The 11,634-nt window shown below is 37.5% G+C and overlaps 1 protein-coding gene and 1 non-coding gene across 2 annotated transcripts; both read left to right on the forward strand.

Annotated features, from left to right (window-relative positions):
- The first annotated feature begins 5,765 nt into the window (after positions 1-5,765).
- LOC133806233 (uncharacterized) lies at positions 5,766-7,435 on the forward strand. Its single transcript, XM_062244358.1, has 4 exons — positions 5,766-6,218; positions 6,352-6,435; positions 6,530-6,617; positions 6,735-7,435. The coding sequence occupies exons 1-4, from the start codon at positions 5,766-5,768 to the stop codon at positions 7,433-7,435; spliced, it is 1,326 nt and encodes a 441-aa protein (XP_062100342.1).
- A 3,504-nt stretch (positions 7,436-10,939) lies between these two features.
- On the forward strand, positions 10,940-11,046 carry LOC133807680 (small nucleolar RNA R71). The gene has a single exon (XR_009879580.1). It is a non-coding gene; the product is annotated as a small nucleolar RNA R71 (small nucleolar RNA).
- The last annotated feature ends 588 nt before the right edge of the window (positions 11,047-11,634 follow it).

Raw genomic sequence — 11,634 nt, forward strand, 5'->3', positions numbered from 1 at the left:
CTCCGTTGGCATACCTCCAAACTGGACAATTGATTGGACTATTTGAAGGATTGCGGGCTTAATCTGAAAATTGTTTGCATCAATGGTTAGAGGTCTAATGGATGACTGCACTCCTGTAACAGTAGGAAGTACATAATCTCTCAATGTTCTTGGTCCTTGCTCCCTTGGAACCTCTGCAGCTCCTTGACCATTATTAGCACCATTTCCCAAATTATCAGCCATGGTAAACTCCAATCTCCTTTTTGTTATCCGGTTCTGTCTGCACGTTCTTTCAATTTCTAAATCTATTGGTAAAATCTCCTTTTGTCTACTGCTTCGCATATACAAACGATTCCTGAAACACAATAGAACCTTAATCCAAATAAATATTAAGCAGAAATAAAATAAAATAAAACAACCAAATTAGAACAAATAATAATAAACTGTGATATTCGAAATTAAGTCCCCAGCAACGGCGCCAAAAACTTGATCTATGAAAATTTAACATGCAAGTATACGTGGTCGAATCAAGTAATATATGATAAGTAGAGTGTCGATCCCACGAGGACTGATTTCTAAATACCACTAATTGTTCTTTAACTTTCTATTTTGTGAATTAAAATTATGATGAAAAGAATAAAATTAAAGTGAATAATCTAACTTATGAACATAATTTAAATAACTGGAAACAAGATAATGAATCAACTAATCAAAAATCAATAATAAAAAAAACCTAGTAATTAAGTTCATCAACTGTTCATTCTATTAATTTTAATAATCAATTCTAAATCTCTTTTTTTCTATTTTAATAGCAGGTTAATATAATCGATTCCTATTCTTTTTCAAGATATAAGATCTCAATCTATATGCAAATTTTCTACATTTCTGTGATAAACTTGAACATATAGAAGACATTAAACATGGAAACCTAATAACTACAAAAGTCATACAGGTACTTTCGTCAAACATGCAACCTATGTCTATACAATGATAGCATATTCAATTCTCATCTTTCGAATTTTGAATCAAAACCATTAAATCAAGTAAATAGTGATCAAATATTTACTAGCATTAAACAAACATCATATAGATTAGAATAGAAAAGAAGTATCAATAGAAAATCATAATAAAATTAAATAGAAATCCCAGTGACTACATTAATCCCTAGATAAAAGAAATTAGTTCATAAATAACATGATGAAATTAAACTTTATATAATTGATCATAAAAATCAACTAATGAATTTAGATGAAAAAGAAAACTAATTACAGCAGCCTCTTCTAATCTAGGGTTTATGAAACTAAGACTCCTCTTAAAAGCGCAGACTAATATTCCTGAAATAGCCTTCCAAGGTTCCCAAGTGAAAAGACCATTTTGCCCTTCAAAAAGTGGTTTAAAATCTGAAAAACGCATTGCTAGCGTTGTAGCGCTATAGTCAGAGTCAAAATACCCTAAAAATTATTTCATTGGCGCTATAGAGCCCTTGATGTAGCGCTAGGGCGCTGCTCTGCTGTTCTTGATAGCGCTGTGGTGCTGCCTTTGTAGCGCTGGGACGCTATTTCCAGACTCAACAACTCCTTCATGTCCTTCCTAGCACTATGGCGCTCCTTTGATAGCGATGTAGCACTATTGACAGCATCAAAACTCGCACATATTGACCCCGAAAAACACGATTTTCTCCAACTTAACTATATTTTCTTCCACTTTCACTCCTGTTCACTCTTTTCACCAACTTAGCATGGAAAACCTAAAACATGAACAAGCGAACATAATTCTGCAATAAAATAATCCTAAAATAACAAAAACCATCCTAAAACTAGACCATAAACAAGCCTAAAACATGTTTATCACCTTATTATAGAGTTGCGGTGCCTCAGTGGTCAATTTGCAGAATAGGGCATTTTACGCATGGGCAAAAGTGGAATTTCACGTCCTAAGCCCAAATTACTATTTAATCATCATTATGACGATTTTTGAAGGCAGAACCCTAAGGAGAATACTCAAGAACACACAGAGGAGGCAAAGGCTTGGAGATTAACTAGTCTATCATTCTATTTCATTGTTTACTTTTACTATCTGGATTAGTGATGTTGATATTTGGTTTAATTGATTTTACTATGTTTAGCATGAACTAATTTCTTATTTTGGGTGTTAATGGATTCTCTTGAAACCTTATGATGATTTAATGAAAATAATTTTCCTTTCAATATTGTGAATTATATGTTTTGTGCTTAATGCTTGTGATTAATTGGCCACTAATTGCATGATTCATATGATTTTAACCTGAGATCTAAGAAGTGAAGTATAAATATGCTATAGTCAAATAATCGTAGATTTATATTGGACAAGAGTACCTGTATGGTCTGTGTAGCTTAGGGATTACATGTTTAATGCTTGCAATATGTTAGTTCACCACAGATTTGTAGGGGATTGCTTATTGTAGAGAATTATAAGTCCTAGTAAGAATATAATTTATAATTGTAATCCGCTATCACAATAGAAATAAGAGTTCTTAAATTCGCATTAGAGAAGCATAGATGGATAGTTGATGAAGTTAATAACCCTAATTCTTAATCCATTGAATTAATATTTAGTTTTGAGTTCTCCATTGTTCTATTTTATTGTTTTAGTTTTATAATTTTATAATTTATTAATTTTCAATTAAAGATTAAGTTTTGGTAATTAGTAACCGTCCTCGGGGGAACGATACTTTACTTACTGATTTATTACTTGCTACAACTGCGTGCACTTACGTAGTTCAAAATTATCACAAGTATTTGGCGCCGTTGCCGGGGACTGTATTATTAATATTAATATAGTTGATTTTTATTCTAAATTAGTTTTTATTTCTAGTACTCATTTGATTTGTGGCTGTATTGAGTTTCAGGAATTATTGGTATATGCGACGAAGTAGACAAAAGGAAGTCATACCGGTAGATCTTGAAATTGAAAGAACATGCAGAAAAAACTGAAAGATAAAGAAAAGGCTAGTTTTTCCATGGCTGAGAATCAAAGAAATGCAGGAAATAATGCTGCTAATGTTAATAATATCCCAAATATTGTAGAGGTCCCAGTGGAATGAGGACCAAGGACGCTTAGAGACTATGTACTTCCTACTGTCACAGGAGTGCATTCATGCATCAAACACCCCACTATTGCTGCAAATAATTTTGAGATCAAGCCAGCAATATTACAAATGGTGCAGTCTATTGTTCAGTTTGGGGGGTTGCCTACAGAAAATCCTAATTTGCACATAGCCAATTTCCTGGAGGTATGTGCAACGTTTAAGATCATTGGGTTGAGTGACAATGTAATTATACTTAGATTATTCCCATTTTCTCTACGAGCGAAGAGTTGGCTGATTTTGCTGCAAGCTAATTCTATCACAACATGGGAGCAGTTAGCCCAGAAGTTCTTAGCAAAGTTTTTCCCTCCAACAAAAGCTGCAAAGTTGAGAGGGGAAATTGATAATTTCTACCAGATGGAAAATGAATCATTGTATGTTGCATGAGAAAGATTAAAGAGTTGTTAAGAAAGTTCCCACATCATGGTATAGAGAAGTGGATTTTAGTCCATAACTTTTATAATGGGTTGAATGGTACTACTCGTACCTTATAGATGCTGTAGTAGGAGGTGCGTTCATGAGCAAAAGTGCTAATGAAGTGTATGAATTGCTAGAGGAGATGGCAATGAATAACTACCAGTGTCCAACTAAAAAGGGACAACAAAAAAAGGTGGCTGGTATGATTGAATTGGATGCTATTTCCATGCCTACAGCATAAGTGGAAAAATTAACAAAACAATTACAATAGACAAATCTTCCATCCCAAGCCATGCAAGTACAAAATTTATGTGAGGCAGGTGGTGGCGGTCATCCTTTGAATCAGTGCCCTGTCCTAGACATGAATAACATGCCCATGGAATAAGTGCAAGCTATAGGAAATTACCAAAGACAAAACAATAACCCTTATTCCATGTCATACAACCAAGGTTGGAAGAACCACCCAAATTTCTCATGGACAAATAATCAACCCACTCAACAATCTTATCAACAACCTTCACCAGGCTTTTATCAACAACAAAATAGACCTCTACAATAGCCAATGCCCATGAAATAACCTGAACCACAACCTGATGCATTGAACCAATTCATGAAAGAGATAAGGGCGTCTATAAGGAGTTTGGAGACGCAAATAGGGCAGTTGGCCAATCTTATGACAAATAGAGTTCAAGGAAATTTGCCTAGCACTACTGAGGTGAATCCTAAAGAACAGTGCCAAGCCATCACCTTGAGAAGTGGAGCATAGTACGAGGAGCCTAAGAGAACTCAGTCAAAGGAGATAAGTTAGGAGAAAAAGGACCAGAGCATAGCAAAGAATGATTCTAGTGAAGATAAGGTTACTAAAGGCTTAGCAGGGAAAGAAGTGCTACCACCAGTGAGCATTGAGCATCATATAAAGATTCTGTATCCACAGAGACTCCGTAAGTAGAATTTAGATAAATAGTTTGCGAAGTTTTTAGAGGTGTTGAAGAAGCTACACATTAACATACCTTTTTCTGAAGCACTGTAATAGATGCCTAGATATGTAAAGTTTATGAAGGAGATCCTGTCTAACAAAAGGAAGGTAGGAGAATATGAAACTGTAGCATTGACTGAAGAGAGTAGTTAAGAGATCATAGTAGTTTTACTATACCTTGCACCATTGGGGAGTTTGAATGCAGACATGCATTGTGTGATCTAGGGGCAAGTATAAATTTGATGCCATTCTCATTATTTCACAGACTTGGATTGGGAGAAGCGAGGCCCACGACCATCACATTAAAGCTGGTAGATAGATCAATCAAACACCCAAGAGGTATTATAGAAGATGTGTTGGTAAAAGTAGATAAGTTTATTTTTCCGGCAAATTTTATTGTTCTGGATATGGAGGATGATCAGAATGTCCCAATTATTTTGGGAAGACCATTTTAAAAACTGGGCAAGTGTTAATAGATGTCCAAAAAGGAGAATTAAGGTTGAGAGTGCAAGGTGATGAAGTAGTATTCAATGGATTCAAGGCCATCACCTATCCTAGGGTGAGTGATAGTTGCTATTCAGTGGATGTGATAGATGAAACAGTAGCAAATCAAAAGCTAGTAGAAGATCCTCTTAAGCTAGGTCTTACAGTTGATGATGTAGATGAAGAGGATTATGAGGAGGTAGTGAGTTATTTGAATTGGATACAATTGTATGGAACATTGAGAGAAAAGAGGTTTGAAGAACTTGGTTAAGGGCCTGAAAGACCATTACCATCCATTGAGAACCCTCATTTTGTAGAATTGAAGTCTTTTCCAGAGCATTCACGCTATGCATATCTTAGATCCAAGGAAACTCTTCCATTATAGTATCTGAATCACTTATTGAGGTTGGGGTAGAAAAGTTATTAAGAGTTCATAAAACTACTAGGGGACTCTAGTTCACATAAGGGAGGAATGACAATTGTTAAGAATGAGAATAATGAATTGATTCAGACTTGTACTGTGACAGGTTGGAGGATATGTATAGATTACCGTAAATTGAATAAGGCCACTAAAAAAGATCACTTTCCCTTGCCTTTCATTGATCAAATGTTGGATAGGTTGGCAGACCATAGTTATAATTGTTTCTTTGATGGGTATTCAAGATACCATCAAATTGCCATTGCACCTGAGGATCAAGAGAAAACCACGTTTACATGCTCGTATGGTACTTTTATGTTTATAGGAATGCCATTTGGACTTTGTAATGCACCTGCAACGTTCCAAAGATGTATGATGGCTATATTTTCAGACATGGTAGAAAAGGGTATAGAGATTTTATGGATGATTTTTCTGTTTATGTTTCTTCTTTTGATAACTGTTTGGCTAATTTGGAGCTAGTTCTGAAGAGATGTGAGGAATCACACCTAGTCTTGAATTGGGAGAAGTGCCACTTTATGGTAAATGAAGGAATTGTTTTAGGGCATAAGATCTCAAGTAAGGGAATTGAGGTAGATTGGGCTAAGATATCAACAATAGAGAATTTACCACCTTCGGTCTCAGTTAAAGGAGTAAGAAGTTTTCTTGGTCATGCGGGGTTTTATAGAAGATTCATTAAAGATTTTTTTAAGATTTTGAAACCCCTATCTACATTGTTAATGAATGGAGTACCTTTTGACTTTGATGAGAAGTGTCGCCATGCTTTCAAGATTCTTAAAGAGAAACTCACTTTTGCACCGATAGTCGCTGCACCTAATTGGGAATTGCCATTTGAGTGATGCAAGTGGCTATGCAATAGGAGGAGTGTTGGGGCAACGAGTTGACAAGGTGTTTAGAACAATTTATTATGCAAGTCATACATTGAATGATGCTCAGGTTAATTTTGCTACTACAGAAAAGGAGCTTTTGGCCATTGTGTTGGTTTTTGATAAGTTTAGGCCATATCTCATTGGGAATAAGGTAATAACGTACACTGATCATTCCTCCATTAAATACCTTATGACTAAGAAAGGTACAAAGCCTCGTCTCATTCGTTGGATTCTATTGCTACAAGAATTTGACATGGAGATTAGGGATAAAGAAAGGAATGGAAAATTTTGTTGCTGATCATTTGTCTAGATTAGAACTGGAAGAGAGTCAAAGTAAGAAAGAGGTGTAAATTAATGATGCTTTTCCGGGTGAGAAGTTATCTAAAGTAAAGGAGAATAAGGAGGTACCGTGGTTCGCTGACTATGTTAATTTCTTGGCTACAAATATAGTGCCTCCAGAGATGTCTAAACAACAACTTAAAAAGTTTTATTCAGTGGTAAAGCGTTATTATTGGGAAAAGCCCATCTTATACAAGCATTGTGCATATCAGATTATTCGTCGCTGTGTGCCTGAAGATGAGATGGTGTTAATTTTGACTCATTGTGGTGGTCATTTCAAAGCAACAAGGTCAGCTGCAAAGGTATTACAATGTGGTTATTATTGTCCTACGTTGATGAAAGATGTGAATACATTCGTAAAAGCTTGTGATCGATGTCAAAGAGTTAGCAGTATTTCAAGGAGAGATGAGATGCCCTTACTTGGGATTCTTGAGGTGGAATTATTTGATGTGTGGGGTATAGATTATATGGGTCCTTTTCCATCATCTTACAATAACAAGTACATCTTGCTAGCGGTGGATTATGTATCTAAATGGGTGGAAGCAGCTGCAACACCCACAAATGACAGCAAGGTGGTACTTAAATTCTCGCATAAGCACATTTTCACTCGTTTTGGCACGCCTAGGGCTTTAATAAGTGACAAAGGTAGCCATTTTTGTAACAAGATGATGGATGCCTTTTTGGATCGTTATGGTGTTCATCATAGAATCGCTATGCCATACCATCCTCAAGCTAATGGTCAAACGAAATTGTCAAATAGAGAAGTAAAAAATGTCCTTGAGAAAACAATCAATAGATCAAGAAGAGATTAGTCTAAGAAGCTCGATGATGCATTATGGGCATACATGACTACATACAAGACTCCTATCGACATGTCACCCTACCAGTTAGTTTTTGGTAAAGCATGTCATTTGCCGGTGGAGATGGAACATAAAGCTTATTGGGCAACGAGGGAGTTGAATATGGATGCCACAACACAAGATATCATAGGTCTTTGGAGTTGAATGAGATGGAAGAGTTTCGTAATGAGGTCTATGAGAACGCCAAGATCTATAAAGTGCGTACTAAAGCTTGGCATGATAAAAATCTTGTTCACAAGGAGTTTCAACTTGGGCAACAGGTGTTGTTGTTCAATTCTATGAGGGCCATTTACGGTGGTTAAAGTATTTCCTTATGGGGCAGTGGAGTTACAAGGAAAGGATTGAGAGACATTTAAGGTGAACATGCAGAGAGTAAAGCCATATTTGGGTGGTCTTATTGATACAGTCAAGACCATCATCCAGTTACAACCTCTGTGAAGATGAAGCAAGCGTCCGACTAAATGATGTTAATGACAACGCTATTTGGGAGGCATCCCAAGTTGTTTTTAGTATTTTAATTCTTTTAATTGGATAAGTATTTTGTTGTTTTTGATTTGGTGTTAAATTTTTATTTTGAATTAGCTTTTCTTTAGACTTTTGGACCTTTAGGCATTATAATGTAAATATGAGTTGTGGAATTTGTGAAAAATATAAAACTATTAACAAAATAAAGTTTTTTTGTAGGAACCCATTTGAGTTGCGACAGACTCATATTTGAGTTGCAGTGCATGCACGGACAAAGAGCTCAGAAATTTTCGTGAGTGCCTAGGCGTTGTGTTGTCCTAACATTGAGCCCCAGCGCGCATCCTTAGAATTCAACCAAGAATTTGACATTAGCCGTGGGGCTACACCTTATGTACTGTGACGCTTATTCGCGAAATTTCTATAACTGCTATTTTTTGTGTTTTCCCTTCACTTCTTCATTTTCACTCTACACATTATGAAATTCTTACCTACAATACACCATTGTTTCAAGCCAACCCTTCAAATATCTCCATAAACCTCTAATAATCTTCCTATAACCTTTATTCAAACACTTTTCCACCATTACTTTAGATTAAATCACCTATAAATTTCATTCTTGCCATTCATAAACCCTAATTTCAAATTTTGGGGGAGATTGTGCAATTTTTGGAAAGTTTGAGGAATTTAGAATATCTTTCATCAATTTTTCATTGTGGGTAAATATTTCTCTCTTAATCTCTGAATCTTTTAGTGTTTTTGGCAGTATATTATTGTGAATTGGGTGGTTAAGAGCTCTATTTTCTAGTTGGGTATTGAGTGTTGGTTTGAGAAGCTTATTTGTGAGATTTGTGGTGTTTTGTTGATTTGGGGAAGTGGAAAAAACAAGGGGAGGTGCTGTCACTTTTTTTTGTAGAATTTAAGTGTTAAGAGAAGAATGGGACTGAAGAGAGGTAGTATTGGTGCTTCATCCTCAATGGGGTTGGCTTCTTACGATAGATCAAGATTCATAAGTAAAAAGGCTCAAGAGAGCTATGAGCGTTTAAGTAGAAGGATATTAATTCCTGAACGAGGAATGGATTATCAAAATGAATCATATGATGATGCGAGTTATGAGCCCATTAGAGTTATTCTGCAAGATTGAGGTTGGCAATCATTGGTTGATGGTAAGCAAATAAAAAAACCAAATGCTTCTTTGGTTTATGAGTTTTATGCCATTTAGCAGGAGAAAGATAATATGGTTGGAACGAGTTGATCCAGTTGACACATTCTCTGATCTCAACATCCTCATCATCATCGTCCTCATCACCCAATAATACTGCCTCTAAGGCATCTTTGCTCATCCTTCTCTTGGAGACTGCCTTTTCTATCATATCCACACTAAAGCAATTGTCACTAGCCACCGGATACTTCATAGACTTGAAGACATTAAAGACCACCTCATCTCCTTGAACTCTAAGCTTAAGCTCTCCTTTGTGAACATCAATAAGAGCTTGGCCTGTGGCTAGAAATGGCCTCCCAAGAATAATGGGGACATCTGTGTCCTCCTCCATGTCCAGAACAATAAAGTCAGCAGGAAATATGAACTTATCCACCTTCACAAGAACATCCTCAATAATACCTCGTGGATGTGTTAACGATCGATCTGCGAGCTGTAAAGTGACAGTTGTTGGTTTTGCCTCCCCCAAACCAAGTCTTTTAAACACAGATAAGGGCATCAGATTGATACTTGCCCCCAGATCACATAAGGCGTGCTTGCATTCAAACTTACCAATGGTGCAAGGTATGGTGAAACTCCCCGGATCTCTCAGCTTTTGGGGTAACTTCCTTTGTAAAATAGCGCTGCACTCTTCAGTGAGTGCAACAGTCTCATAGTCCTCCATTCTCCTTTTCTTTGACAAAATCTCCTTCATGAACTTAACATAACTGGGCATCTGCTCCAAGGCCTCCGCAAAAGGAATGTTTATGTGCATCTTTTTAAACACCTCAAGAAACTTAGAAAACTATTTATCAAGGGTAGTCTTTCTAAGCCTCTGAGGGTATGGAACTCTAACTGGCTGTTCAATAACAGCTGGCGGACTCTGTTCTGACTGTTGATGGTCTTCAGTAACCCTTTCTGAACCAGACTGTTCACCCATCTCTTTATTCTGAACCACTGCCTGTGGAGGTCTAGGGTGCTCAGTTTGCTTCCCACTCCTTAGAGTAATTGCCTAAACTTGCTCCTTGGGGTTGACTTCAGTGTTACTAGGAAAGTTTCCCTGGGGTCTGTTATTGAGCATATTGGCCAACTGCCCAACCTGTGTCTCAAGGTTTCGAATAGAGGATCTGGTCTCAGTCATAAATTGAGTCTGAGTATTAGTAAGAGTCAACAAGGCAGCTTGCAGTTCATTAGGTCTCTCAGGTTGAGGCATTGATTTTTGAGGCCTAGGCTGCAGTGATGACGAAGCTTGATTCATAGGTGGCTGAGGCATGTTATTCTGAAACTGGCCCTGAAACTGAGGTTGTTGGCCTTGATTATTCTTCCACGAAAAATTTGGATGATTTCGCCACCCTGGATTGTAGTTGTTGGAGAATGGATTATTGAGTGGCCTCTGAAAATTTCCCACCGCCTGAACTTGAGCATGATCCATTGGGGTGTTATTCATACAGATAGGGCGCTGATCGACAGAATGAGCACCACCACACATTTCACACCTCACTGCCATCTGAACCGCATTAGCAGATACACTGCTCTGTTGCAACTGCTTGGTCAAAGAGGCTACTTGCGCTGTTAAAGCAGTGATTGCATCCAGCTCATGCACCCCAGCTACCTTTCTAACTCCTAATGATCTTTCCTCAGACAACTGATGGTTTTTTGTAGCCATGTCCTCCAGCAACTCATAAGCACCAGTTGCGCTCTTGCTCATAAAAGTGCCACCTGCTGCAGCATCAATAATGGTTCTGGTTGTCGGACATAAACCATTGTAGAAGTTCTGTACTAGCATCCACTGTTCAATGCCATGATGAGGACATCTTCTCAGGAGTTCCTTAAACCGTTCCCACGCCTCATATAATGACTCTCCGTCATTCTGGCAAAAGTTATTTATCTCTCCCCTCAATTTAGCAGCTTTGGACGGAGGGAAGAATTTGGACAAAAATTTCTGAGCTAGATCTTGCCAGGTGACAATAGAGTTTGGCTGCAGAGAGTTCAACCAAATTTTTGCTCTGTCCCTTAGAGAAAATGGGAAAAGTCTGAGCTTGATTGCGTCATCACTCACTCCATTGTATCTGAAGGTCCCACATAACTCCAGAAAATTGGACAAATGGGTGTGAGGATCTTCAGAGGGTAACCCATTGAATTGCACAGAAGACTGCACCATTTGTAGAATAGCGGGCTTTATTTCAAAGTTGTTGGCCTCTACAGTTGGTGGGCGTATACTATTTTGTACTCCCGTCAGAGTGGGTAGCACAGAATCTCGCAGGCTCCTCTCAGCATTGGTTTGAGCCTGAACCCCTCGTACAACTCCAGGAGTTTGAACATTCCTGTCTTCCCTTTCATTCTGTGCCATCTTCACAGATTTCTGGGCCTCTCTCTTGTTCTTTCTGATTTGATTGCAAGACTTTTCAATCTCAGGATTCAGAGGAACAAGTGTGTCCTTTCCTTTTCTGCCACGCATATACCAGAATTCACCTGAGATAGATAAATTAAG

The sequence above is a fragment of the Humulus lupulus genome, chromosome X (assembly GCF_963169125.1).
Source record: "Humulus lupulus chromosome X, drHumLupu1.1, whole genome shotgun sequence".
NCBI classification, from domain to species: Eukaryota; Viridiplantae; Streptophyta; class Magnoliopsida; order Rosales; family Cannabaceae; genus Humulus; species Humulus lupulus.

What these genes read in the sequence shown, in the direction of transcription:
- LOC133806233 (XM_062244358.1), top strand. Translation starts at nt 5,766, where the DNA reads ATGTATGATGGCTATATTTTCAGACATGGTAGAAAAGGGTATAGAGAT. An exon ending in CATATCTCATTGGGAATAAG is followed by an intron (nt 6,436 to 6,529) that starts GTAATAACGTAC and finishes TATTGCTACAAG; the next exon opens with AATTTGACATGGAGATTAGG. An exon ending in AGAACTGGAAGAGAGTCAAA is followed by an intron (nt 6,618 to 6,734) that starts GTAAGAAAGAGG and finishes CTACAAATATAG; the next exon opens with TGCCTCCAGAGATGTCTAAA.